This window comes from Alternaria rosae (assembly GCF_020736505.1).
Source record: "Alternaria rosae strain MPI-PUGE-AT-0040 chromosome Unknown BKA58scaffold_2, whole genome shotgun sequence".
Taxonomy (NCBI): Eukaryota; Fungi; Ascomycota; class Dothideomycetes; order Pleosporales; family Pleosporaceae; genus Alternaria; species Alternaria rosae.
Genome location: NW_025763571.1, coordinates 2,130,920 through 2,154,752, shown reverse-complemented (window position 1 = coordinate 2,154,752; position 23,833 = coordinate 2,130,920). Strand labels below are relative to the sequence as shown.

At 52.7% G+C, this 23,833-nt stretch overlaps 12 protein-coding genes across 12 annotated transcripts; 6 read left to right on the top strand and 6 right to left on the bottom strand.

Moving 5' to 3' along the window:
• The first annotated feature begins 105 nt into the window (after positions 1–105).
• On the top strand, positions 106–2,371 carry BKA58DRAFT_376885 (lipid phosphate phosphatase 1). The gene is made up of 4 exons (XM_046169563.1): positions 106–620; positions 670–696; positions 762–1,273; positions 1,321–2,371. The coding sequence occupies exons 1-4, from the start codon at positions 541–543 to the stop codon at positions 2,241–2,243; spliced, it is 1,542 nt and encodes a 513-aa protein (XP_046029123.1). The 5' UTR covers positions 106–540; the 3' UTR covers positions 2,244–2,371.
• BKA58DRAFT_92658 (mannose-P-dolichol utilization defect 1 protein-like protein) lies at positions 2,335–3,592 on the bottom strand. The gene is made up of 2 exons (XM_046176212.1): positions 2,800–3,592; positions 2,335–2,739 (listed from the first exon to the last, which is right to left on the bottom strand). Exons 1-2 carry the CDS (start codon positions 3,394–3,396, stop codon positions 2,449–2,451), a joined length of 888 nt encoding a protein of 295 aa, XP_046029122.1. The 5' UTR covers positions 3,397–3,592; the 3' UTR covers positions 2,335–2,448.
• Positions 3,593–3,788: 196 nt separating this feature from the next.
• Positions 3,789–5,595, bottom strand: BKA58DRAFT_309700 (ergosterol biosynthesis ERG4/ERG24 family-domain-containing protein; the record flags this gene model as incomplete). The annotated part of the gene is made up of 2 exons (XM_046167263.1): positions 3,789–5,481; positions 5,552–5,595. 2 exons carry the CDS (start codon positions 5,593–5,595, stop codon positions 3,789–3,791), a joined length of 1,737 nt encoding a protein of 578 aa, XP_046029121.1.
• A 318-nt stretch (positions 5,596–5,913) lies between these two features.
• Positions 5,914–8,080, bottom strand: BKA58DRAFT_376881 (uncharacterized protein). Its single transcript, XM_046169562.1, has 3 exons — positions 6,624–8,080; positions 6,187–6,572; positions 5,914–6,131 (listed from the first exon to the last, which is right to left on the bottom strand). The coding sequence occupies exons 1-2, from the start codon at positions 7,933–7,935 to the stop codon at positions 6,211–6,213; spliced, it is 1,674 nt and encodes a 557-aa protein (XP_046029120.1). The 5' UTR covers positions 7,936–8,080; the 3' UTR covers positions 5,914–6,131; positions 6,187–6,210.
• Positions 8,081–8,615: 535 nt separating this feature from the next.
• On the bottom strand, positions 8,616–10,406 carry BKA58DRAFT_376880 (fumarylacetoacetate hydrolase FahA). The gene has a single exon (XM_046169561.1). The coding sequence runs from the start codon at positions 10,101–10,103 to the stop codon at positions 8,877–8,879; it is 1,227 nt and encodes a 408-aa protein (XP_046029119.1). The 5' UTR covers positions 10,104–10,406; the 3' UTR covers positions 8,616–8,876.
• Positions 10,407–10,539: 133 nt separating this feature from the next.
• Positions 10,540–11,494, top strand: BKA58DRAFT_376879 (cupin domain-containing protein). Its single transcript, XM_046169560.1, has one exon. The coding sequence runs from the start codon at positions 10,874–10,876 to the stop codon at positions 11,432–11,434; it is 561 nt and encodes a 186-aa protein (XP_046029118.1). The 5' UTR covers positions 10,540–10,873; the 3' UTR covers positions 11,435–11,494.
• Positions 11,495–11,952: 458 nt separating this feature from the next.
• On the top strand, positions 11,953–13,859 carry BKA58DRAFT_306974 (X-Pro dipeptidyl-peptidase protein; the record flags this gene model as incomplete). Its single annotated transcript, XM_046167139.1, has 3 exons — positions 11,953–12,164; positions 12,218–12,616; positions 12,671–13,859. 3 exons carry the CDS (start codon positions 11,953–11,955, stop codon positions 13,857–13,859), a joined length of 1,800 nt encoding a protein of 599 aa, XP_046029117.1.
• Positions 13,860–14,000: 141 nt separating this feature from the next.
• Positions 14,001–15,255, bottom strand: BKA58DRAFT_376877 (aromatic ring-opening dioxygenase family protein). The gene has a single exon (XM_046169559.1). The coding sequence runs from the start codon at positions 15,036–15,038 to the stop codon at positions 14,178–14,180; it is 861 nt and encodes a 286-aa protein (XP_046029116.1). The 5' UTR covers positions 15,039–15,255; the 3' UTR covers positions 14,001–14,177.
• Positions 15,256–15,359: 104 nt separating this feature from the next.
• Positions 15,360–18,573, top strand: BKA58DRAFT_92581 (uncharacterized protein). The gene is made up of 4 exons (XM_046176211.1): positions 15,360–15,573; positions 15,784–15,838; positions 15,888–16,853; positions 16,908–18,573. Exons 1-4 carry the CDS (start codon positions 15,441–15,443, stop codon positions 18,433–18,435), a joined length of 2,682 nt encoding a protein of 893 aa, XP_046029115.1. The 5' UTR covers positions 15,360–15,440; the 3' UTR covers positions 18,436–18,573.
• Positions 18,574–19,083: 510 nt separating this feature from the next.
• Positions 19,084–21,127, top strand: BKA58DRAFT_92579 (major facilitator superfamily domain-containing protein). Its single transcript, XM_046176210.1, has 4 exons — positions 19,084–19,357; positions 19,413–19,918; positions 19,975–20,496; positions 20,555–21,127. The coding sequence occupies exons 1-4, from the start codon at positions 19,276–19,278 to the stop codon at positions 21,047–21,049; spliced, it is 1,605 nt and encodes a 534-aa protein (XP_046029114.1). The 5' UTR covers positions 19,084–19,275; the 3' UTR covers positions 21,050–21,127.
• Positions 21,128–21,306: 179 nt separating this feature from the next.
• Positions 21,307–22,967, bottom strand: BKA58DRAFT_427074 (Aldehyde/histidinol dehydrogenase). Its single transcript, XM_046172974.1, has 2 exons — positions 22,484–22,967; positions 21,307–22,434 (listed from the first exon to the last, which is right to left on the bottom strand). The coding sequence occupies exons 1-2, from the start codon at positions 22,898–22,900 to the stop codon at positions 21,352–21,354; spliced, it is 1,500 nt and encodes a 499-aa protein (XP_046029113.1). The 5' UTR covers positions 22,901–22,967; the 3' UTR covers positions 21,307–21,351.
• A 140-nt stretch (positions 22,968–23,107) lies between these two features.
• On the top strand, positions 23,108–23,725 carry BKA58DRAFT_417841 (uncharacterized protein). Its single transcript, XM_046172650.1, has 2 exons — positions 23,108–23,546; positions 23,599–23,725. Exons 1-2 carry the CDS (start codon positions 23,241–23,243, stop codon positions 23,671–23,673), a joined length of 381 nt encoding a protein of 126 aa, XP_046029112.1. The 5' UTR covers positions 23,108–23,240; the 3' UTR covers positions 23,674–23,725.
• The last annotated feature ends 108 nt before the right edge of the window (positions 23,726–23,833 follow it).

Here is a 23,833-nt window from a genome sequence, read left to right as displayed (position 1 = left end):
GGATGCCATCGCCTGCCGTGCATGCGGCCGGCCTTACTAGAGCTGCTGCCGCATGCATATCACACGAACCTTATCGCGACGTAACGTGAAATAATGCTCCGCGTACCAAGGCCGAGTTGAATTGGCGCTGATCTCGAGGCGGCTAGCCCTGCTGTTGTGGAGAGAGCCAAGTCTGGGAGCGCGTCAGCTCAATCCTCACAGCCACAAGCTGAGCACGGAGACGCTGCGTAGTCGGCCCTGCACTTCTACACATCCTCCCTACCCACGGCGTTGCTGACCCGGGGCAACTCAACTGCATTCCGACATTCCCCACTGTCTTTTATCTTCTCGCTGACTCTGCATTTCCCTTTCCTTGTCCTCTCCGCCCCTGCGCCATCCCCCAGGAGGGTCGCATGTCTGGTGCCGTCGTTTGCGGACCCCCGAAAACATTCACGCCTACATTTTCGCATAGTGCAATACTACGATACTAGAGCAGTCGACTGCCATTGAGCCTGGGAGAGTGACGAAGCATTCGCGATTGGCTGGGTCCTGTAGCGCATCATGGACGACTGGACGTCGAAACAGCTCCCTGAGCGCCTTCCCTTCTCCAAGAAGCGCCTTCCTAAGAAGGTCATCTTCTCGTGCGTACAACTACTCAAATAGAAGAACACGAGAGACTAACCAGCACAGATATATTGGCGACTATCTCATCATATTGCAAGACTGCCCTCTCCGCGTCACACGACCTCCTTCCCAGCTCGACCCGGCTAACAAAGCCATAGTGTTCTCATAGTAGCTTTTACCATTGTCGACAAGATCCCGCCCTTCCACCAGCACTTCGCCCTCGAAAACTACACCCTGCATTACCCCTTCGCCGAACATGAGCGCGTACCCGTCCCGTGGCTATGCGTCTACGTTATCCTCGCTCCCGCTGCGGTCATCGCACTCTACACAATGGTCATCGATGGGCTCTTCTCACACCAGACGACAATGCCCGCAGGTAGGGCTGGTATCAAGCGCCTATCAGGAAGATATCGATTTAAGGATCGATTGTGGGAATTGAACTGTGGCATCCTTGGCCTTGGCTTGAGCGTTGGCGCCGCCTTCACCATCACCGGAGCCTTGAAGAACGCCATTGGCAAGCCGCGGCCGGATCTGATCAGCCGTTGCATCGTCGATGAAACCAAGGTCAACCTTGCAAAATACGCATTGCAAACCATCGACATCTGCAAGCAGACTGACAATTACATTCTACAAGATGGTTTCAAAAGCTTCCCCTCTGGGCACAGCAGCGGTATGCGATATGTTGCCTCGCATCAACAAGTTACTAATACCTCCTAGTCTCCTTTGCCGGTCTCTTCTACCTCTCCATCTACCTCGCTGGAAAGCTACACGTTCTCGATGCCAAGGGCGAAGTCTGGAGAACCTTCCTCGTCATGGTTCCTGCCCTCGGAGCTGCTCTGATTACAGGAACCCGTATCATGGATGCCCGTCACCACCCATTCGACGTCCTCTCCGGCGCCCTACTCGGCATACTCGTATCCTGGGGCTCCTACCGCCAATACTTCCCTCCCGTCTCCGAGACATGGCGCAAGGGACGCGCCTACCCCATTCGAGCTTGGGGCCAGGCATCGCGCGCACCACCGCAGCCCACGATCATGGTCGACGAGGATGTACAACCACTACAGCGCATGGCCAAGCCGGTGGACGAGGAACGCGGAGAAGCGTCTGGTTACTCCTCTACAACGGCAGTGCCTGAAGGTAGCGGCGAACATACAGGCAACGTCTTCCGCCAACAAATCCACAACTCGCAACGCAGACGCCAGGAATCCGGATCCCAGTACGGCGTTGATCGCAGCGATACAGCAGCATCGAGCAACTACCGAACCGGCACAATGGGGTCCACCATGACGTCGAAAGTGCACACATACCAGAATCAATTGCCAGCCACAAATCCCTTCGCAGTAGATGTTGCGCGCCAACGCCAAATGGACACTTATGACTACTCGTCTTCAGAAGATGACGACAACTTTGAATTGCAATCAAGGGCAGGCGTGTACAACCCAGTAAATGGCAGGCTGACGGATACGGGATACCACCCGCCAGTGGGTCTTTCCCCGGTGCCTACACCACCACCTCCGGTCAATACCATCATACCGAACCAGCAGACAACGATGTCACCTACGGGAGATTTGGCGGATAGGAGAGGCGCGCCACCAATGCCTCCGCCACATGCTATAAGTACGGCGCCTCAGCAGATATGATCAGAAAAACGAAAAGCCTTGTTTAGCAGAACGCCCGGAGTTGTTTTCTAGACATGCGATCAAGCATATGTTAGCATGTTAGTGTATTGAATATACGTGTAATCTTCACCCAAGCATGATCAAGACGTCGCGCAAGTGAAGTCTGTATTACAACTGCTAATTCAACAGCCCACATCCCCAATAAAGAAGCAACAGAGAAATAAGCCTATCCCCTGCGTCTTGTGCTTGGGCTCTTTCCCGCGGCACTCGCATACGACGGCGTCGCACCGCTTGAGACGGCACGCGCCATTTCCTTCCTGTCAGCCGCGATGGGCTTTTCCAACTTCTTCGACTCTGTCTTCTTGGACGCGGGCGCGTTCCAGTAGTACACGACCTGGCAGAAGAGGATAGCGTTGAGGGCGAAGCCAGCGATGAAGCCGTAGAGAATAAGCGGGTCGTCGACTTCTTGGAGGGTGGTAAAGATGCGAGAGAGGGAACCGAGTAGGTAGTTGACAACCTGTTTCACCATATTAGCCACACATCCCATCTCTCCTAATGCAACAACATGAAAACTTACAGCAAAAGCGCTCAACTGGCCCGTCCCACCCTCACTCCATACAGTCAGAATCTGAGGCACCTTACTCGCAACACCAAGGACACCAGCCGTAGCCTGAAACAAGCTCAACTTCTCCATATCAACCCACTGGTCATTGAAGAGTGCCGCACCTGCCGCAGCCAACCCCCCAATCCATCCCGCAACACCCACACCCCTCCCACTGTACTTGAGCACCAAACTCGCAATAGCGATATTCTGCACGAGAATAAGCGCCGTCTCGCCATACGTGCTAAACGGGAATCCGTGGCGCACGTTGTACGCGAGGCTGATGAGGTAGGAGCTTGATTCGAGGAGGTAGGACAGGAACGAGAGACCCTCTGCGGACTGCGAGTTGAGCAGTTTGAGCAGCTGCGGGATCTTGACAATGGAGGAGGCCCCGATTATGCCGATGCCGAGGCCTTTGGAGATGGCGAGTTTGACGCATTCGGTTGCGGTGAGGTCGACGTTGTAGATGAGCGTTTTGTAGCATTTTGGGCCGAGGAGGGAGATGCCGACGTCCGCGATGGGTTGGGGGAGGTTGTGCGTTATGGGTTGGATGGCGGATTTGAGGGCGTCCATGGTGGGTGGTTGTGGTGCGCTGGAGGGCGACTTGGGCGGGTTGTTGGGTGAAGAGGGGAGGACACTTTGCGGATACGAAGGGTGAGGGTCTGAACTTTTGGCCCGCACGCACGCTGACGCAAGACTTGGCACGCGTAGGGGTTCGCATGTCTAGAGACAGACACATGGATGGCGCATCGTGTCACGTCAGGTTTTTGCTTGTGCTAATTGCTACATCATACATTACTACTGCCATTACTGCCATTACAACCATTACAATGCTATCCCGCCCTAGTCACGACCGTCGAAATGCGAGAAGAATGCTATGGTATACTACAAAATGGTCCGTCGAGCAAAAGGTGTCTGAAGACGCGCGAGATGGTAAAAGATCAAAACGACGGTCCCATATGTACTTAAAACACGTACTGCGGGTGTGTTAGCGACGACCCATTTAAGATCAGACATGCTGGACTTACCGGAATGAACAAATAAGGCACCTGCCTCTCATACTCCTTCCACGCCTCACCGTACTTCTCTCTGCACTTTTCAATGTCTCTCAGCGCCCTGTGAATGATCATACCCGCAAAGAACACGGAGTAGAACCATGGGAACGGGCTGCTGAAGCCAGTAATGAGACCCCAGCTGATTGCAAAGAACAAATCACATGTGTAGTGAATCTTGCGCGCCTTGCCGTACCAGCCGTCAGCCAGAATCTTGTTGCCGTGGGATGTTTGAATGGTCTTGGGGTTGGCGATACGTCCGTACTTGAAGTAGGGGAACGTGGTGCGCTCGTCGACAACACCACGCTCTTCCTGACGGAACTGGTTCTTCTGTGAGTTGGTCGTGTCCCAGACGTAATAGACGCCAAGGTAGGCGAGGGTGAGAAGGGCGGTGAACCAGGTTGGGAGCTGGTATTCAGAAGGGTGGTGGTTGGCGATGAACAGGGTGCAGTGGCAGTACGACAGAGGTACACCAGCCATGTTCCAGAAGATGAGCATGAAGCCGAGTTTCTCGTAGTACATATCCCAGGTTGTGATGATGAGGTGCTCTCCCTTTGCGCAGGCGCCGGCGTACAGGTAGTGGGCGAAGAGCAGGAAGATGGCTTCTAGGGATACGTAGCCATACTGTTCGTACTGCTTCAGGCAGGTACCGAGCGAAAGGAAGAAGAGGATGAACCACGGAATGCGGACCTCGAGGAACATCTTGAAGTCCAGAATACCGAACAGTCTGGGGTTGAGCTCCGAGCCGAGGAAGAAGTCGACAATGGGGTTGTCCGTCATCCGAACGGTGGCGCCGCGTACGCGGGCTGAGACGTATGCGATTGTCGAGCAGAGGAAGCCTGAAAGGATGGCTACGCTCATGATGTGGCCAAACTCGTCAATCAGAGTGTACAACTTGAAGACACCAGTGAAGTGGAGAGTCAACATGATGACAACGCTAGAGTAGAAAGACCACATAGCCGAGCAGTAGTAGTCCAACTGCTTTCCACCAAGATGAGGCAACGCCTTGCCCTTGCGGTAGACACCCGGCATGAGCATGTAGAAGGCCATCTGCATGAGTCCGAAGAACCAGTAGATCTGCCATGCTTTGTTGTTTGGGAACGCCTCCGTCTTTACCAGATACCACATATGTCCGAAGAAGTCTCCGTAGCTCTGGCCTTCGGTCGGTGTAGGGAATTTGCCGTCGTAGAAGGTCGCTCCAATCCACATGTAGTACATGAGCGCTGGGAAGCAGATCATCATGCTGCCCATACCAATGGCGCCTCCGAACTCGTGTAGACCGGACTTGTCCTTTGGTGAGAAGAACTTTTCCGCCTCCATCTTGTAGTCCAGTTCGACAATCTCCTTTTCGCTCTTTGTGCGCCCGTTTGCGTTGCCATTGGTATGTCCATTCGTGTATCCGTTCGCGTGTCCATTTCCGTTGGCATGGCCATTGCTCTTTTCCTCGACCTCGTGCTTCACGTCGCTGTCGCCAGATCGGAGAGGCTTCAAGAAGTTCTCTGGCTCAGGCGTCGATTCGTATTCGCCGTCGACATCGGATGCAAGCGATTTGCGTTGCGACTTTCTGCGCCCGGGGGTCTCGACAAAGCCAGGACGGTCAGGCTTTCTGCGTTATGCATGTCAGCAACTAATGCACGTGTTTGCACAGTGTGCATGCGCGACTGGTATTCACTCACTGGGGCGTCTTGCCGGCCTGTGATCGCGTCACTCGCATAGACATGGCTACTGTAGGTGCGGGTGTGGCGACGCGCTGTTTCAAGGGGTTCAGAATCGAAAAAGATGAAGCCGAGTTTTTGGCAGTGATGACAAAATATGGAGTAGAAGAACTGCCGCTGAAAAAGGTGCAAATGCCGTCACAGCACGATCATAAAGGCGAAGCACACAGCGCAAGTCACCAATGGCACAAAAAGCGGCGGTGAAGTCCTTGTGTTTGTTGACAATTAGTATGAATTCGGGGAGTTGCTCAGGGCTAGGGGTAATTTGCGCCAATCGGAGCGCATGAACACCGAGTCCGTGACATCAACATGGGACGCTACTGGTAAATACGTTCTATACGGATGTCATTTCGCAGCGGAAGGCCTGACGTCCCGACATGGACTTTGAAAGAGTGTAACGATGTCGTGATCGTTGAAAAGTACCATGAAAGCTAAACGATGCCAGAAAATCCCCGGGACCGCCATGTGCTTAGGGAGAGTACAAAGTCCGCCACAATAATATCCCATCTGCCCTCCACGGCTACGCCAGTCTTCCTGTATGGTACTTGCATGTCGTCGTATGAGCCGAGTTGCCCACTCGCCTGACGCTGCTGTAGTTGCAAAGACAAATCCAGCAAAACTCAAAGCGGCATTTCGAGCCTGCGAATGTCAGCAAACGAGGTGTCTAAAGGAACGCGGAACTCACAAGTCATGTGGTCGCAACCATCGTTCTTTTCGATATTCCAAGTACATCCAGGACCGGGGCACTTTTTGGTCAGCTTCCCGATCGCTTGGAGACTCGCTTCTTCTTGCGCTCTCTGATCTCGCTCCTTCCGGCCAGAAGACCTATATTCAAACTCCTCGCATGTTTCGCCTTCATGCCATGTGTTCTCGTGGGTGATGCATACTTTGTGCCCACATGCTACACATGTGAAGATGTTGCCTTCGACACCGCTCATGTGGATCTGGCCGGAGTCGCACGCTCGACACCATCGAAAGTTAGCTGTGTCATTGTCAGCTGCTGAAAGTCCAGATCGTCAATGGTAAAACATACGATCTTCGCTGAAAGCTGCTCGGGCGATGAATGTGTCATATTGCTGAAATGTCTCCGGCTGCGCGTATAGCCGGATTTCATGGTATGACAGCACAGTCTTGCACTTGTTCCCTGGGCATTTGGCTTCGCGCCAGCTACTGCTTTGGAGCTGCGCGGTTATCCATCCCGAGTAACAGTCCGCACACGTCTCTGGTCGATGATCACATTCAGCAAGAGAGGGTAGGTCGGCAACGTGAACGCTATCGCCGCAAACGACGCAATCACGACTCCGCAGGTGCGTCCTCTCATCTACATAGGTGCTTGCAGTCTGTGGTGTATCGACAGCCCTTGCGTTGTATTGGTGGAAAGGCGACACACCATCAATATCCATGGGCTCTCCATACAGTGCGACATAGTCTTGGATTCGCGCCCTTTCAGGGCCAACAACTTTGGGTTCGTCGGATTCGGAGTCTAGATCGATAGGATGCTCTCGTGTACCAATGTTGGTAATGGCCCTCCGCAGACTGGCCAATCGTCCACTCTTTTGAGACGGTACCCGTGGAGACGAAGCTTGAGATACTGATGATTCAGGCACTTCCGTAACGCGCGATGCTGTCGTCCGATAAGCCGCATTCTCTTGCATCTGCAGGTGCTCAGCAAGCAGACGGTCTCGCTCTTCTTGCGCCCCGTAGTCTGTATCTACATGGAGAGAACTTCGCCCGTGTGTGCATCTAGTAGGTCGTCTTGGGTTCTCGTTTTCAAATTGTGCAACACGAGCTGCAGGGTCAAACTCCAGACTATCCGGGCTGTCCGAGCTATCGGGTGTTAGTGTACCCTCAGAGCTATCGCTCGAAGTATCAGGACATCGACTTCGGTGGTCAGGTCTCATTCGTAAGAACCTTGCCTTTCGAGTTCGTCGTCGGTTTAACGACTGGCGTGATAATTCGCCCGATTGGAAAAAATTGGTGTTCTCGAAATTGCCTGTAGGGCGGTTGGAGGCTGCAGTCGCATCAAGTTCACTATCATCGTCGATCATTATAGGATCTCTATTTGTCTGGCCCTGACGAGGATGGTCTGCACCCGGATGTGTCGTTTGTAGACGCGGCTCGTCTCGAAAGCTTGGTAAGATGGGATTCGAGACCGCCATCCTGTTCCATGCTGCTTTGGCGGCTACGGTTTTGGTAGAGTTGGAAGAGTGGAGGGGAAGTGAGAAGTTTGTTGAACTACTAGACGTTGGCAGTTCAGTAGATGCCAGTGGTACATTCGGCACTCGCAGCTTCCCCCACTGCTCCGTGAGCGCGTCTATCACTGTCAACTGTGGAGGTTCCTTCATATGCAGCCGGAGCACATTGCCTTGTTCATCCGATGGTACAGGATCGTAGGAAGATGGCAGCGCGGAGATTGGGTATACAAGGTGTGGCTCGGGAAGCACGAGCGAAGCGATGCTAAGGCTTCTTCCAGGCTGGACGACTTCGCTTTGTTGTGATTGTTGACAGGCCTGTAGAAGCGATCGTGGGGCAGGCTGTGACGTAATCCGGCGCGTGCGCACGTGGTCGGCGATATGCGGTTCTCGCGCGCAAGACACTGGCGGTGTAACTTGAAGGTAGTTGGCATCAGGCGTGACGGGAGAAGAATCGGTTATCGACTGCTTGGGTTTCCCTTTCTTGGGCTTAAACTTGTGGGATAAACGTTTCCCGAACGCGAGTTTCGATGGTAGATCCGGCAGGTCAGCTGGAAAGAATCTGGATGATATGTTGATACTTGTTCCTAAATCAGCAACATTTCAAGTAAGGTAGTATCGTACTCACTCTGCCATGGTTGTGGTTGCTGTGTTTACTCAGAGTCCAAAGCTGGCTCAGCCCTGCAGATGGTTGGGCTGTGCGCGAAGCACATGTGTAACAATCTCTTTAGGCCTCCGTGTGGTTGAGAAACTGTAATGGATTGAGGAGAATTCACGCAGAATTGAAGATGCAATATTCGAGAGCGTCAAAGGGTGTGATGAAAGCTGAAACTCAAGGGCTGTGTGCGAGAAAGCTCACGAGGCTGGGATTCGTGTGGCTAGAGATACTTAGGGTCCAATGTGCAAGGCCCATATGAAGGACCGAAGATTCATTGGAAGGCTTGAATTCAATGATCTCTCTGGTGGTAGTATGCAGCCACTCGCATCTGTACCACGCTTGTCGACCAATTGTTGACTAGGGCCCAACCCAACCATTGGTGAACCCACCCAGGCTGGAGACCACAATTGCTCAGCCTACTTACATCCGAAAGCTCTTAAACCTTCCGGGCGGGCTTTACAGTGCCAATACATACTCCAAACCCGACACCTGTGCTTCCGTCTCCAACAACACCTATGTAGCGCACTTCATCCCCATCATTGAGGTAGCGTAGCTCAGATCCGTCGCTCAGTTTGCTTGGAGCCTTGCCATTCTTCGTCAGTTCGAGCAAACATCCGTGTTCATGTTCTTGTTCGCCCGACACTGTCCCGCTAGCTACCAGATCTCCCGTCCGGAGTCCACAGCCACCGATAGTGTGGTGCGCTAACATGTGCCTGAAGGTCCAGTACATTGTCTCGAAGCCAACCTTGCAGGTCGTGGTCTGTGTACCGTTTCGGATGATTTGACCTTCAAGCTGCTGGATGTTGTAGTTTATGCTGTTGGGATCGTCCATGAAAGAAGCTACTGGTTCCATGCGAGGTGGGGCTGAGACCTCGTGGGACTTCAATGCTTCTAGCGTAACGACCCAAGGGGTGATTGAAGTCATGAAGTTCTTTCCGTTGAAAGGCCCCAGCGGATTCATCTCTAAGCCTTGGATATCTCTCGCACTCCAGTCGTTCAGCAGGACTAGTCCGAAGATATGCTCATCCGCGTCCTTCGCGTTAAGATACGTTCCAGACTGGACAGGTTTGCCAATGACGGCGGCGATTTCCATCTCGTAGTCCAAGCCTCGTGACGGCCCAAATATAATCTTCTTGTCTGGAACAGTGTAGTCCTCGATGAACTGGCCCAAAGGCCTTGTAACGGGTGCCCCTGAGACTGTGATTGAACTCGACCGGCCGGCGTAGCCCACGGGGTACTTTTTGAAAGCAGGTGGGTAGGCACGAATTCCTTGCACCGCTTCTCCCGCATTCAGAACGTGGTTCGCGGAAGCGCTGTAGTCTGTGAAGTCTCCGACGCTGACTGGCATATGGAGGGTGACATCGCTGATGCTCTCTGAGAAATTGGCGTGTGATTTGCTCTTGTATGCTTCTTGTATTGCCGAGCGTACTTGACTTTGTATGTCTTTTCCCAGCGCGGCAAATGTGTTCAACGTAGATTCGCGGAAGATGGAGGACAGCGGTGCTGAGATGGCTTTGAGGGATCCATGCTCCGCAAGCTCTGCGAGGAAGATGACCTCGTCGCCAATGCGTGTGGCACATTGTGGTGTGGAGCGCTTCGAAGAGCTTGCGATCCCGTATGGGATGTTGTTGACACCGAAGTGCGAAGCGTAATTGTCTGTCATTGTGTCGTGAGTCTAGAGTGTGCTGGTATCAGTGCTTCGGTCGATGTGTTAGCATAAAGAGACAGATGATTTCCAATTCGCAACACCATCCCAGACTACAGTTACCAACCTTTACCCGGACCTAAACTCGCGACTGGCAGTGTGTAGGTGGGGATTACCGTCTCGGATACTGCTCCTCCACATCCCATCTGTGCCCGTAAGCTACTATGCCCGGAGCTGTACACGGCAAAGGTCTCAAGTGTGCAGATAGTGGAGACTGAGCGTTCCATGGTTATCCGGCTGGCGTTGATGCAGCTATTCATCGCGTCCAGTTCAGACTTCGCGGGACAACCTTGGACCGTCGGCCAGCTAGCATGCGTTCGGTCTAGCACAGAAGTAGGCAAGCGCGTCGGTCAATCGATAAGCGGGACACGCGTCATCTTCGCTCCCAAGCAGCGGCAGTCTTTGTCGGTTGCTCACATCACACTTCATACTAAAGATCCTCATGTATCTCATCAACAGCTATATCCAAAACAAGTAGGGAAGCCCGTACACTACGCAGGACCCCGCACGGGATATACCGAGCCTGCGCCGGCAGATAGCGGATCCAGGGTCCCTGCCCTCCACATCGGGAGCCTGTGGATGAGTTCTGCGCGACGCGTGTTTGAATGTTTTTGACCATCAATTCTTGAATCTTCTTTCAAGTTACACACAGCACTCCTATTCATACATTACAGTTCAGAAATATTTGCACTCAGTTACCTCTCTATATCCCCAGATCACCTCCAAACATGGCCTCCAAGCCCCAGATCGTCAACGACCTTCCAAAGGTTAACCGCTTCATCACAACCCACGATCCCACCACCAAGAAAGCTATCTTCTCCAACGCGGTCCCAGAAGAAGCCAAAGTCGACCACATTCCAAATGCCGACTTCAGGCTTGGATACGTTACCAAGGGATTTCCCGTTGATCTGAACAAAGATGCCGACCTCGCGGTTTACAAGCCTTACCTCGAGTCACCTCCAGGTCTGGTCGCTTCAGGAGGAACAGTGCTACGCTTTGTTGACGTAGCACCTGGTCATCTTTCACCTATGCATCGCACAGTCTCTCTTGACTACGGTGTCGTTTTGGAAGGCGAGATGGAATTGGTGCTGGATTCGGGAGAGACAAGGTTGATGAAGAGAGGAGACGTTGCGATTCAGAGAGGCACGATGCACGCTTGGAGGAATACCAGTCCCACATCATGGGGACGCATGATGTATGTGCTTCAAGAATGCAAACCAGTAGAAGTCAGTGGTGAGGTACTGAAGGAGGACTACGGGAACATGCAGGGTGTTCCAGCGTCGTCGTAGTCGCATTGCTACTTGAAATACACAAAGCGATGAAATAAACCGTCGCGAATCTATATCGCCTCGCCCAAAACTGTGACATTTCATGTGAAGCCTCAACTGGACAGATCCTGAAAACGTACAAGATATGCTGCGCTTGTAGTAATGACGAACTCCTCCATCATGATTCCCGATTGTCTTGTGAGAATAGTGATGCGACCAGCGAAAGCCAGTAGGACGCCTGTTAAACATGCCTCCCGAGGCAACGAAAGGCAAAATCTCGTACGAGCACAGACTCAATGCCAGATTTTGCGTCTGCAAGAAGGCATGGTTCATCTGTTCGCGTGTCTGCGAGGTCTACTTAGGTAACGCGCCAATGGGGGTGTGGCACCTCCACATTCCGAAAGTGCCCCTCGAACACTGCCGCGCCTTGCCCGCGGCGCGTTGTCGGCACAAGCACCCACTACGCGTCGCAATATGATGTATATATCCAAATGATAGTTACAGTATGTCTCTTCATTTCCAAGCACCAAATACACACAATGTCTGACCAGCTAGAAATCAAAGACGCCTACTCGATTGACGAGTCGTCGTTTCCCTACCTATACGAGCAGAATGTCGCAGTACCGCTGAAGACATCATCAAAAGGCATCATTCGATGCAACGTGTACCGGCCCAAATCCACGAAAGAGGGCACGAAGCTCCCTGTGTTGGTGACGTATGGGCCATATGGGAAAGACATTCACTATAAGGAGTAAGTCAGGATGGATATCCTTCGTGTGAATATGCAATAGCTAACACTTCCAGCTTCCACGGAAAATCATTCGCCGAAGTCAACCCCGAACACCATTCTGATCACTCAGCATGGGAGACGCCAGATCCAGGCTTCTGGACGAAGCATGACTACATCATCGTGCGCGCCGATGAACGCGGCTTGGGCCAGTCTCCAGGCTTTTTGGACACCATGTCGCGAGGAACAAGCGAGGCTTTCTTCGATGTTGTCGAGTGGGCCGCTGAGCAGCCATGGTCGTCTGGAAAGGTCGGTCTACTCGGCATCAGCTACTACGCTGGGTCCCAGTGGCGTGTGGCGGCACGAAAGCCCAAGGGACTGGCGGCTGTTATTCCCTGGGAGGGCATGAGCGACTACTACCGTGATCGATGCCGCCACGGCGGTATCTTGAGCAACAAGTTCATCGATTTCTGGTGGTGAGTATTTATGACCATCTGCTATATATCCAATGCTAATTCATCAATCTCCAGGAATCGCCAAGTCATTACCAACCAATATGGTCGCCCAGGTCGTGCCGAACGTAACTGGGGACCAGATACCGTCGATGGTGACCTCTCTGAAGAAGTGCGCGCAAAGAACCGACAAGACCAGACGATCGATACCGCCAAGTTCAAGTTCCGCGACGAATTATATTACGCAAGCAAAGAGTACGACATGAGTGACATCGAAGTACCGCTGCTCTCGGTCGGCAATTGGGGTGGCATTCTGCTCCATCTTCGCGGAAACATTGAAGGCTACGCACATGCTGGTTCAGAGTTCAAGTACCTAAGGATGATCACAGGAAGGCATGACTTGCCCTTCTACTACAAGGAGGAAGTAGAGATACAACGAAGCTTCCTCGATGCTTTCCTCAAGGGCGATGACAGAGTTGGGTGGTCTGTCAAAGGCAAGCTTCCTCCTGTTGACATGGTCCTACGCAAAGGCGACATTGGCTTCAACGACGCCGAGAAAGAAAAGGTGTACGAGAGACGAACGGAGAACGAGTGGCCCATTGCACGAACTCATTATTCGAAGTTCTACCTTACGCCATCTCAAACTTTGACGCAAGTCCAGCCCATCACCAATAGGCCGCAGAAGCTGTCGTATGAGGCGCTCGGTACCCTCGACAACCCCTCGCTTCTCCAGTTCACCACTGCGCCATTCCAGGAGGAGACTGAAATCACCGGCCACATCGTCGCACACCTGAACGTCTCCCTCTCAGCTCACTCCAATGGCGTAACTCCTTCCGATATCGACCTCTTCCTCACATTACGCTACATCTCGCCCGAAGGAAAAGAGGTATACTACACCGGCACAGCAGGTGACCCAATTCCTCTCGCTAAGGGCTGGCTGCGCGTCAGCTTCCGCAAGACCAATCCAGACCACCCGAAGCACCGCGAATACCTCCCATGGAGAGACTACTTCAGCACCGACGTGCAGCCCGTTATACCCGGTGACGTATACGCAGTGGATGTGGAGGTTTGGCCGACCAACGTCATCGTTGAGAAGGGTGGCAAGATCGTGTTTGAGATTAGCAGCGGGGATACACAAGGTAGCGGTATCTTCCAGCATAACCATCCAGAAGACAGGAGTGAGGAGAAGTTTGCTGGGTGGAATCATTTGCATTTCAGCGAGAAGGCTGTGAATTATGTCACTCTGCCTATTGTACCACCTAAATAGATCAGTAGATGTGTTGTTGAAATGAAAGTTCAGATATCATAATGCCAACTTGTTCTTACCTTTGCAGTAGTATCATGTATTCATCAGTTCATACATCGTAACATCAAGTTGTCTCTACCCTTACAGTAGTATCATGTATCCATCATAACTTGCATAAGCATAGCCACACGATACGGAACACTAATGATGAAGAACAGCGCTGATTCAAGTCTGCAAGTGGGGCAGGATGTGAGATCGCAAACTTGTTAGGAGAGACAATATCATAATAATCATGAACGCAACAAGAAGGAACTGGATATATATATACAACTCAAACTTTCACTCCCATCTTCCAACAGTAAACTGGCTGTTGCACATGTTGACCAACTCCCAATCCTCAGCCCCAAGCACACACTCGTCCCCATCCCTCTTGCTCCCATCAACAACCCCAGCCACAAAGCACGCCGCCATATAATGATCGTCCGTGGCATGCGCATCCCTGTACATGGGATGTTTCATCAACCTTGTAATCCCACGAGTCAGACTGCCCTTCTTCGCGTCCTTCCTACAGCAACGAACAAAGACATCCTCGACGCTCTGGCGAAACTCCAGCATCGGAGCCTCTGGTGGGTAGGGCTGCGCAAAGTTGTCCGAGTATCTCAGCATCTGTGCCCAGTGATTCCTGTATAGGTTGTGGACCGCGCCACCCGTGCCGATGATAAGGTAGCCCTCATCGCGGAACTTGGCCAAGATGTTACCCACACGCGCGTGCAGATGTGGGTCGAACCTCGAGTTCATACTGATGAGAGTCGTTGGTGGACATTTCTCAGGAAACATCCTAATGAGAATCAAGTACGTGTCGTGGATCCAGTCAAAGGTCTCGTTCGGTCGCGCATCGATGCCCTTTTCCCTCAGCGCTGCTATGCACTTCTTTCCGCTCTCGAGATCGGGAACGAGTTCGTACTCTTTGTATTTGCGGGGGTGGACGTAGGCGACGGGGGATTTGATGGGCTTGGGGTTCATGGCTACGTCGATGCGGTTTACGCCGCGGGCGTCCCAATGCGCGCCCATCATTATTACGCCTTTGAAGCCGTGGGAGAGAGCTTCGTCGCCGCAGGCTTTCCAGTAGGTGGCGGATTGGGATTCCTCGCCCAGCATCATTGTTGAGCCATGCGAGAAGAAGTGCACTGGTGGAGCCATTGCGATGTGTTGTTTCAGCCGAAGAATGAGTTAGAATGGATGTCCAAGATAGTAGATGATCAGGTTAGATGTCCGTGTCGCGAGGTTTGTGGCGGACGCTCGTCGCGATATTGATATTACACGGCCGATTTGGCAAACGTCGTGTCCAACACGCGGCTTCACTGGAAGCTTTACCCATTATGATCAACACTGTATAGGCAATCCCAGGTGCTTACGGCGGCAAAAGTCGTGATGTGGAGATGGTTCGAGGAGAGGCCGAGCGTCTAGCCGAGGGGAAGAAGGCGCGCCCGTGTCCTGTCGATCTCCGCATTCCTCTCCACCCACAACCTTATCTCCAGCTTCCCTCCACTTTCCTCCGTCCCGATGCCACCGTTCCTCGAAGCCTCCCGATAGCACACCAGCATGCAGTCTGCCCCGACTTCAGCAAATGCCCAGCTAGCCAGTGCAGAAGCCGAACCACCACGCCTATTCCAGTGTAGCACCTGTAAACGGTCCTTCACGAGAGCGGATCACCTTACGAGACACGTGAGGGCCCGTAAGTGCTTTTTTAGAATTAGTGAACAATGTGGTCCCGTCAATGTGTGCCTGACTACTTGAAATTGAAGCTAGTTGGCCGTCATAATGGCGTCAGACGCGTTCGCGTTGTTGACCCGCGCCGAAAGAACTGCATTTTCGTGTCTTTAGCATCTCGTTCGCATATGATGTTCACCATGTCCCATCCGCCATGCTAATCCATCACTGACAGATACAAAATCTAAGCCTTACATTTGCCCCGTATGTTCCAAAGGCTTTGCGCGAATGTAAGTGATTTGTTGCATGCAAACGTCTTACTCCGCTGACTTGCTACAGAGATCTGCTCAAAAGACATGTAACAAATCACGACACAGAGCCTGCAAGCAAGCGGCAGAAGCGCGAGATCGCCCGCGATACCAGAGTCGTTCAGGCCTGTGAAGCCTGTTCCCAAAGCCACCTTCGATGCGAAGACGAGAAGCCATGCAGTCGATGCAAGAAGAAGAAGATACCCTGCCGGGTACCTGAAACCCCGGTTACAGACGAAAACGACATACATGAAATTGATGCAGTTCATGCGGCGCAGGATCTGCTCGATTTGTCGAATGGCTTCGATTACCCCTCATCGCTGCCGCCTCACGGCGGCAGCATCGATACATCTGCATCTACGACCTCAGAGACTCCAGACCCTTTTCACAACCATGCGACTCTAGTCGTTACCGACGCGAATACAATGCACCGACACTCCGTAGCCTCTGGCGACCTCGAGACAAGGACAGCAAGTATGGGCGACATGCAGCCACCACCCAACAACGGCGCTGGCCTTGTTGCGATGAACCAAAACTACGAAGACCCGAGCGCATCTATGCCCTTCTTCGATAATTCGATTGCGCACTTTGATAACACGCCAGGACACAATCCGTTCTTGCCTGATTACTTCCGCAGCATGCCCCCATTTGAAGCGTTTCTGTCTGGCCAGGCAACTCCACGAGGTATCATGGACCTCAGTTTTGATCTAGATGTTGGCTTGACCGACCTTGATCTCGGTCTCCTTGATCAATACAACTTCCAGGTCCCGTTCGCTGCTGATACGCCATCTACGGACGCCCATGGCACTGAGCAACCCCTACCCGAGACTGATACCACTCCAGTAAGGGCGGAAGCATTCAAGCAGAGCATCTGGCGTTATCTTCCCCAGCGGTCCAGGAACCCCACTGCGGAACAAGTCAACTTGGCTGTCCCAGATACAGAGAAGGACGGTTATAGACGTTCCAACTTCACACACCGCCGCGTCGTGGCAGAAAAGTAAGTGCAGACCCGCATTAACGTATACTGGATCTCTGCTGACTACGTTCCTAGACTACCGCGTGCCAGCCGCGACCGGTTGATGGCTTTGGTGCTCGGCACATGTAGCCCGGAAAACGTCAAACGTATTGCATCGGCGTTTCCTAGCATGGAGCTGCTGGATGGCCTGATCCAGTATTTCCTCTCTTCGCCATCGATAGACGCGCCCACGTGGTTTCACCTTCCCACCTTCTCTCCTTCAAAGCTGAACCCGGAGTTGCTTGCTTCTGTCGTGTCTGCGGGGGCTGCCACTCTCCCTGACATATCCTTGCGAAAGCTAGGCTACGCTCTGCATGAGGCTTCCAGATTGGGGCAGTCAAAATCATTCGAAGAAGACAACACAGCTATCAGGGATCTTCAACATCTGCAGACGTTCCTGCTGCAACTCAAAGTCGGCATGTGGAGTGGCATCAGCCGGAAGATGGAGATTGCAGAGAGCTTTCTCCAGCCGCTAATGACGATGCTTCGCCGCGGTGGTCGCTTTCGTCGGTCGACTTGGAAGGAGATCAATCCGTCTCCTGACGACCAGGGCTCTGTCTTGGAAGACAAATGGCTAAGTTGGGTTAGCCAGGAGTCCTTCCTCCGCTTGGTTCATCGCGCGTTCGAGTTTGATCGGCAGTCATCGATGGCGTTACTCAAGCCACCACTGCTTTCGTACGCGGAGATGCAATTACCTCTGCCGAGTCCGAGCCCATTATGGCAGGCCAAATCGGCAGCAAATTGGAAAATGGCGTACCTGGATATGGTTTCAGTAACTGCGAAGCGACCATCAGCAACCGAATGCCTTCTGGATCTGGAGCACCTCGCTCAGCATGACTATGCAAGCTCCACATATCTCTATATGATGTGGGGTCCGATATGGGAATATCGTCAGATGTGCGCCTTGACATCTAGGTCACAGTCGCTTTCAACCAATAGCCTCATCCTATCGTCGCGCTACCAAGAGCTCACAAAGCAGCTCGAAGATTTCAGACTCAGCACGCCTCCCATGACTAAGAGTGTTGAGATAACGCTGGAGATCATGCTAGTTCATCTCAACGCGCCTCTCGACGACATTCAGCTCTTTGCAGGTATTGAAGGGCAGGAGGAAGCACGCAGCGCATATCCTGGCCTTCAAGATTGGGCGAAGACTCCTTCAGCTCGTCAATCGCTGTGGCACGCTGGTCAGATCTTGCGCGCAGCTGAGGTGCTACCGAAAGCGCTTCTCAGTAACTTCAACGCCATTGCTGTGTATCATGCGGGACTCATACTATGGGTTTACGGCTTTCTCAAACGGTCCACGACAGTGGAACAGATTGACTCGGCTGTTGTTCTCAACGGGGACGACTCGTTGAGCGCCCGCAAGTTCATCACCCTGGATCGCGGTATACCAGCGATCAAGAATTCCGGATCACAACATCCTACCCAACTGAGTGATGTTTGTGGGGTCATGGACGGCTTGACACAACTGCTTCGAGCGCACCATGACGCGTCAGAACCGTCTCCGCCGCTGGTCGGCAACTTGGTGCAATTGCTGGAAGGACTGCGATCTGCCATCAAATGATCAAGTCGGTATTTGTGACGGCAATTTGGACATGCGCATGTACGGTTGGGGAAGCTGATACTGTGGTACGGCCGTATGAGGACTGATGTTGCGCCGGTGCATTGTTGCATTCCATCAGCGGTTGGTAGGGGTAATATCAAGATGTCGGGGACAATACAACGACCAAGAGCAAGCCCATGCAAATGGAGGGCTCTCCCATCACGCTTGTGAGCCACTGATTAAAGCTATCAAACCTTGGTGACGACTTCGAGCCCAGCGCTCTGGACACTTCTCTCGATGCACGTATATGCCCAATGCCTGCTCATCACGCCAAGACAATACTGTCACAGCACCCATGCAGCAAAGCCGCGCACGTTCCCCACCCGTTCTCCACATGCCAATGCATCTCGCTGCATTCTTCTAACGCACAGCCGGAAAATGTCAGATCCAAACTCGATCTTGCGCCCGTCATGTTAGCTTAGCCCTAGCACAATCCGCTGCAACTAGCTTTCTCTAGATGCAAACCCCGCAAGTCTTGGTCGTATCCAGAATGGTCTCGGTCGCCTCCACATTCCGACTTACCCCATGGGCAAGCCGTTCAGGCAGAGTCCAAGCGTCCAATGAGAGTGTTGTGAGGCGTTGTAACGTCTGTCTGATTTGTCGACGGCGAGGTACTGGGGCGTTACACCCCGACATGCCTTGCAAAGGCGTGTTGTTCAACAGTTCGACCGTGCGGTCTATTTAGATTGGAGGACTATGGCCACAGACAGCTTTGTTGTTGGTATCGTTGGCATCGCAGATTCATCTCTGCGACCCTTGGGCCTGGTTTTTGATTCAGAAGGTTGTTACTAATTAATCGCGATGACTTCCCTAAAGCAGGCGTTCGGCCTCTCGAAAGAGGAGGTGAAGGATGCGCGACCGCCAGGAACCGCAACGCTCGTTGGTGAGATATCTCCAACTCCCCTGAAGGTCTTTCCTGCTAACGAATGTCCCATCAGAACACCTCGAATGGACAGCGTCGCAAACAAGCCATGATGAGATCCGCCTGGTGCCTCAGCCATCCGCCGACCCAGCGGATCCTCTCAACCTGCCCATGTGGCGCAAGATAGCAATTCTGGCCGTCATGTCGATACATCCATTCGTGGTAAACGTCACCAGTGCCTCCATCTCGAGTGCATTGCCCATTTACGCGTCCACGGGCGTGTTTGGCTTTCCGCCAAAGAAGTTCTCGCAGTTGACATACTTCATCGCGTGTAACATTCTCATGCTGGGCGCGTCGAACTTGTGGTGGGTGCCGTTGGCGAACACGTTTGGTCGTCGCCCGGTTGTTCTGGGTAGCTTGTTGCTCCTGATCTTCTCAAGTATGTGGGCTGGTCTTGCGACGAGCTTCAATAGTCTGGTGGCTGCTCGCATTTTCATGGGTATTGGGGGTGGGCCAGCGGACGCTGTGAGCCCGGATGTTGTTGGCGAGATATTCTTTGTCCATCAGCGCGGACGTGCTTTGGTAAGTCTTCTTTCCTATATCTTTCGAGTAAACTGGTATTAACAGAATATCCACAGGCCATCTACACGGTCATGTTATCCTTCGGCTCCCTCGTAGGCGCCGTCGCAGGTGGCTACATCGTCGCTAGCATGGGCCTCTCTTGGCTCCACTGGATGAACGTGCTCCTCTCCGCCATCACGTTCGTTCTCTGCCTACTCTTCCAAGCAGAAACCCTCTACGACCGCAAATCTACCACCGTCACTTTCTCCGACGACCCGGACAAGCAAACCGTTGAAACAAAAGAGCGAGTCGTCGTCGCAGATGCCGCCGCCCCATCTTCTTACCCATCCTACTCGTACGCTAAGTCTTTGAGACTCTGGTCCTACCGCCCTGGTCTCGTGCAAAACTTCCTCGCTCCATATAAGACTCTCAGACTACCCGGTGTATGGCTGGTATCAGGATGGTACGCCGGTCTCGTCGGTCTCATCGTCACCATGTCGAGTGTAGGTCCGCAAATCGTTGCCGCACCCCCGTATCTATGGGGCAAAAATGTCGGGTTGATCAACATCGGCGGTATCTTTGGCGCTCTTCTCGGATGTGTAAGTCTCCAGAACCGCTTTATCATCAGCGTTCACGTTTACTAACACGCCTGGCCAGGTCTACACCTACCTCATCGCCGACTTCGCAACCAAGCGCCTCGCGAAGAAAGACCTCCACGGCTTCTCAGAACCCGAATCCCGTCTCGTCACCGCACTGCCCGCACTCGCACTCGCCACAATCGGCGCCCTCATCTTTGGCTTCGTAGCGCAGAACCCCTCGCCTACCGGCTGGGTGGGCCTCCAATTCGGATTCGGACTCGTCGCTCTCGGACTCATGCAAGCGCCGTCTGTGGGTTTCAACTACCTGATTGAATCCTATGGGGCGCTTGCGGGAGACTGCTTTGTTGCTGTTACGTGTGTGAGGGCTATTATTAGTTTTGCGTGGACGTTCTTTGTGGGCGAGTGGGTTACGCATCAGGGTGCTGCGGAGCCTTTTGGTATCTTTGGTATGCTGATGGGGGTTTTCGGTTTACTGACGATTCCTATGTTGATCTGGGGCAAGAGATTGAGGATTTGGACTGCTAAGTGGGTTCCTGAGGGCGCGGGTTTGTAGTCGGATGCGGACCTGAGGAATGATTGCTGGGTAGCTCCGTTAGTTCTCATCGTATCCCATAGTATACTATCTCGGGCTAATGTTCTCGTTAAATGCGTATTCTGTAATCTTCTATTCGTGATGCTCAGGTGACACGTGATTCTATCTCTTTCTCTTAAGTCTGCCGCTCGTGTTCTTGATGGTGACCATTGAGCGTCACGCTGCTTTCTTCAGAGTTAGCTCACCACAACACTCACGCAACACGAGAACACAGCTCTCTGTAAGAATGCACAATACCATTCACTCTATATTACACCACGCCCTCAAACAAACGCCCACCTCCTCAAGCCCGCCCTCACACCAAAGAAAAGCGTCGCGCCAATACATGTCAAGATAGGAATACCGTACATCCCCAACCCAATAAAGATACCTTGTTCAAAATAGCCAATCGCGATTGACTCTGCGCGTTTCTTTTCCTTGATCTCTTGTGTCGCTTTGCTAAGAAGCTCAGCCGCTGCCTTCTTCGAATCCTTGCCAGACAGGACCTTCGACATTGTCGCCTGTGAAGCAGGCGCTGCGATATACGCGGGCGAGATGCGAGTGAAGTGCTGGGATGTGTACCGCTTCTCTACATCAACGGGCTGGAAGGACGGGGCGGCCGGGCCGAGAAGAAGACGGAGGGGGATGTTATTCGTGAACGACGCATCCGCGCTGACGTATTGTGAGAGGTACTTGCCCGTAGACGGGGTGCCAAAGTGGTATGCCGCTAGCAGACTTTGCTGGGGGTCTAAGTCGTCCTCGACGAGGCTGATGGCGTGCTCGAGAGATGTGATTGCTGAGACGCAGAAGACGGGCTGTGGGGACTTGGATGGTAGGGAGGAGAGATTGGAGAGCTCGACGATGGCGCCGTTGTCTCCTTGTGTTATGACGTTTAGCTTCCATGACTTGCTGTCTGTGAGCCCTTGGAAGGTTTCTGCCACGCGTGAAGACTTCTTGTGTTCTCTTGCGTTGGTCGAGCCGTTTGATACTCCGCTGGATCCGGCCAGGAAGGGGAGGGAATGTCGAAGAACGTGCTCGAGAAACTCCTTTTTGATGAACTCGTTGACGAGTACCACGTCGGGGGCATATGGTGATGTTCCGCCGAAGGCAAAGCGTGCTGTTACTAGTTGCTCGGCTGCTGATGCGAGATCTGCTGTGCGGTCTACGATGGCGATGACTTTGTTTCGTGGTGATACAAGTTGTGTATATGTTGGCGAACTGACTTGAGTTTCTTGGAATACTTGTAGACAGGCTGACAATGAGTCTGAAGGAGGGTCGGAGGAGATGACAGCAAAAGTATCTGATTCGAGGGCTTCGGTGAGCAGCTTTCGGAGTAGAGAAGGAAGTGCGCGAAGGTTGTTCTCGAGCTGCAGTATCGTTAGAATAGATTTATATCCAAATTTGTAGAAGACCGACCTTCAGTGCTATGCAGCTACCTGTTACGAGACCCGCGCTCAAAGGTGCAATGATCGAGAAGAACGGAGTATGACTTTTTTGAGGCTCAACATATGCCACACCCCAAGGCTCTCCCTTATCACCAGCATCTTTGCCATTGGTGATTCTATACTCGGCTTCCAACTCTTTGGCCGCGTCAATCGAGCCATAGTGCTCCTTGACCACATCCAGGGCAAGCGCAACCTCAGTAATAGCCTCCTCATCCGAAACATGAGTATCTTGCTTCAAAGCATCCGCAATCGCATTGCTATTGTTGCGCAGCGCATCATGCAGCGACTTGAGTTGTTTGAGACGGAAGTGAGCGTTGTGGCAGCGGGCCGTAAGGGCAGTCGCCTGCAGATTGGCCAGCGCAACTTCGAGGGTAATGGGCGACGACATTGCGAATGGCAGGAACAAACTGAACAACAACAATAATTTGACTAGAAGAAATGTCCTCCAGAGTGCGATATGTAATGTAAGCTCTAGGAAGCGTGCGGATGGTCTGACACGGCAGTCCGCCCATTTGCGCCGGCAATGCTGCCGACAGTACGCGGGCGTGTCGAGTCCCCCACATTCCGATGGTTTCCATACCCCCTGCCCCAGCTTCTCCGCGTCTCCAATATTCGGACCGCAAGGGACGCGTACTTCCGTCTCACGTCTCTCGGGCGGTGATAATATCGTTGATATCGTAGACGTCGTCACCCATCTCTGTCCCACCAAGTCCACTATCGCTGTCAACATGTCTGTAACAACCACCGCCAACCCCATCCACTACAACCTCGAGGCCACCCTCGCAGACTACGATCTCCATCACAGCGGGGAACAAAGTGAAGGACTCGATACAAGTCTTAACGCGCATCCGGCACCGAATACGTCGTCAACGCAATCGCAGCAGAATCCTAGCGACTGGCCAACGGAACATCGCCGCGTGCCTGCGTACCGCCCGATTAACCATGAACTCGATCAGAGCGAGCGGAGAGTCTATTTGAACGGCATTGAACAGGCGTTTGTTGGAGTTATGTTCACAGGCGTATTCTTGGAATCGGTGAGTATTTGGGCTTGATTGGGAGGGCATGCATGCTGATAACAATGCGCAGACAATATCCAAAGCGTGGCGGAATACTCTGGGACGGTTCTGGAATGTTGGATATAAGATTGGTGGGGAGTGGTGATAGACACGATGTAGAACAAATTGTTTCCGGCGTTCGTAAAGCTCAACTCTATTCTCCAACAATCATCCTGCCGCAATCTGTTGTGAAACGTAGAATCCAATGGCTCGATATACCCTATATTACCCAACGCGCATTTTGATCCCGTTCAGGCGTCCCTCAT

What these genes read in the sequence shown, in the direction of transcription:
- BKA58DRAFT_376885 (XM_046169563.1), top strand. Translation starts at nt 541, where the DNA reads ATGGACGACTGGACGTCGAAACAGCTCCCTGAGCGCCTTCCCTTCTCC. An exon ending in GGCGACTATCTCATCATATT is followed by an intron (nt 697 to 761) that starts GCAAGACTGCCC and finishes ACAAAGCCATAG; the next exon opens with TGTTCTCATAGTAGCTTTTA. An exon ending in CCCCTCTGGGCACAGCAGCG is followed by an intron (nt 1,274 to 1,320) that starts GTATGCGATATG and finishes AATACCTCCTAG; the next exon opens with TCTCCTTTGCCGGTCTCTTC.
- BKA58DRAFT_92658 (XM_046176212.1), bottom strand. Translation starts at nt 3,396, where the DNA reads ATGGACGCCCTCAAATCCGCCATCCAACCCATAACGCACAACCTCCCC. An exon ending in GCCAGTTGAGCGCTTTTGCT is followed by an intron (nt 2,740 to 2,799) that starts GTAAGTTTTCAT and finishes ATGGTGAAACAG; the next exon opens with GTTGTCAACTACCTACTCGG.
- BKA58DRAFT_376881 (XM_046169562.1), bottom strand. Translation starts at nt 7,935, where the DNA reads ATGAAGGAACCTCCACAGTTGACAGTGATAGACGCGCTCACGGAGCAG. An exon ending in AGCAGCTTTCAGCGAAGATC is followed by an intron (nt 6,573 to 6,623) that starts GTATGTTTTACC and finishes ACAATGACACAG; the next exon opens with CTAACTTTCGATGGTGTCGA.
- BKA58DRAFT_376880 (XM_046169561.1), bottom strand. Translation starts at nt 10,103, where the DNA reads ATGACAGACAATTACGCTTCGCACTTCGGTGTCAACAACATCCCATAC.
- BKA58DRAFT_376879 (XM_046169560.1), top strand. Translation starts at nt 10,874, where the DNA reads ATGGCCTCCAAGCCCCAGATCGTCAACGACCTTCCAAAGGTTAACCGC.
- BKA58DRAFT_376877 (XM_046169559.1), bottom strand. Translation starts at nt 15,038, where the DNA reads ATGGCTCCACCAGTGCACTTCTTCTCGCATGGCTCAACAATGATGCTG.
- BKA58DRAFT_92581 (XM_046176211.1), top strand. Translation starts at nt 15,441, where the DNA reads ATGCAGTCTGCCCCGACTTCAGCAAATGCCCAGCTAGCCAGTGCAGAA. An exon ending in TCCAAAGGCTTTGCGCGAAT is followed by an intron (nt 15,839 to 15,887) that starts GTAAGTGATTTG and finishes GACTTGCTACAG; the next exon opens with AGATCTGCTCAAAAGACATG. An exon ending in CGCCGCGTCGTGGCAGAAAA is followed by an intron (nt 16,854 to 16,907) that starts GTAAGTGCAGAC and finishes CTACGTTCCTAG; the next exon opens with ACTACCGCGTGCCAGCCGCG.
- BKA58DRAFT_92579 (XM_046176210.1), top strand. Translation starts at nt 19,276, where the DNA reads ATGACTTCCCTAAAGCAGGCGTTCGGCCTCTCGAAAGAGGAGGTGAAG. An exon ending in AGGAACCGCAACGCTCGTTG is followed by an intron (nt 19,358 to 19,412) that starts GTGAGATATCTC and finishes ATGTCCCATCAG; the next exon opens with AACACCTCGAATGGACAGCG. An exon ending in TTGGCGCTCTTCTCGGATGT is followed by an intron (nt 20,497 to 20,554) that starts GTAAGTCTCCAG and finishes ACGCCTGGCCAG; the next exon opens with GTCTACACCTACCTCATCGC.
- BKA58DRAFT_427074 (XM_046172974.1), bottom strand. Translation starts at nt 22,900, where the DNA reads ATGTCGTCGCCCATTACCCTCGAAGTTGCGCTGGCCAATCTGCAGGCG. An exon ending in GTAGCTGCATAGCACTGAAG is followed by an intron (nt 22,435 to 22,483) that starts GTCGGTCTTCTA and finishes ACGATACTGCAG; the next exon opens with CTCGAGAACAACCTTCGCGC.
- BKA58DRAFT_417841 (XM_046172650.1), top strand. Translation starts at nt 23,241, where the DNA reads ATGTCTGTAACAACCACCGCCAACCCCATCCACTACAACCTCGAGGCC. An exon ending in CAGGCGTATTCTTGGAATCG is followed by an intron (nt 23,547 to 23,598) that starts GTGAGTATTTGG and finishes AACAATGCGCAG; the next exon opens with ACAATATCCAAAGCGTGGCG.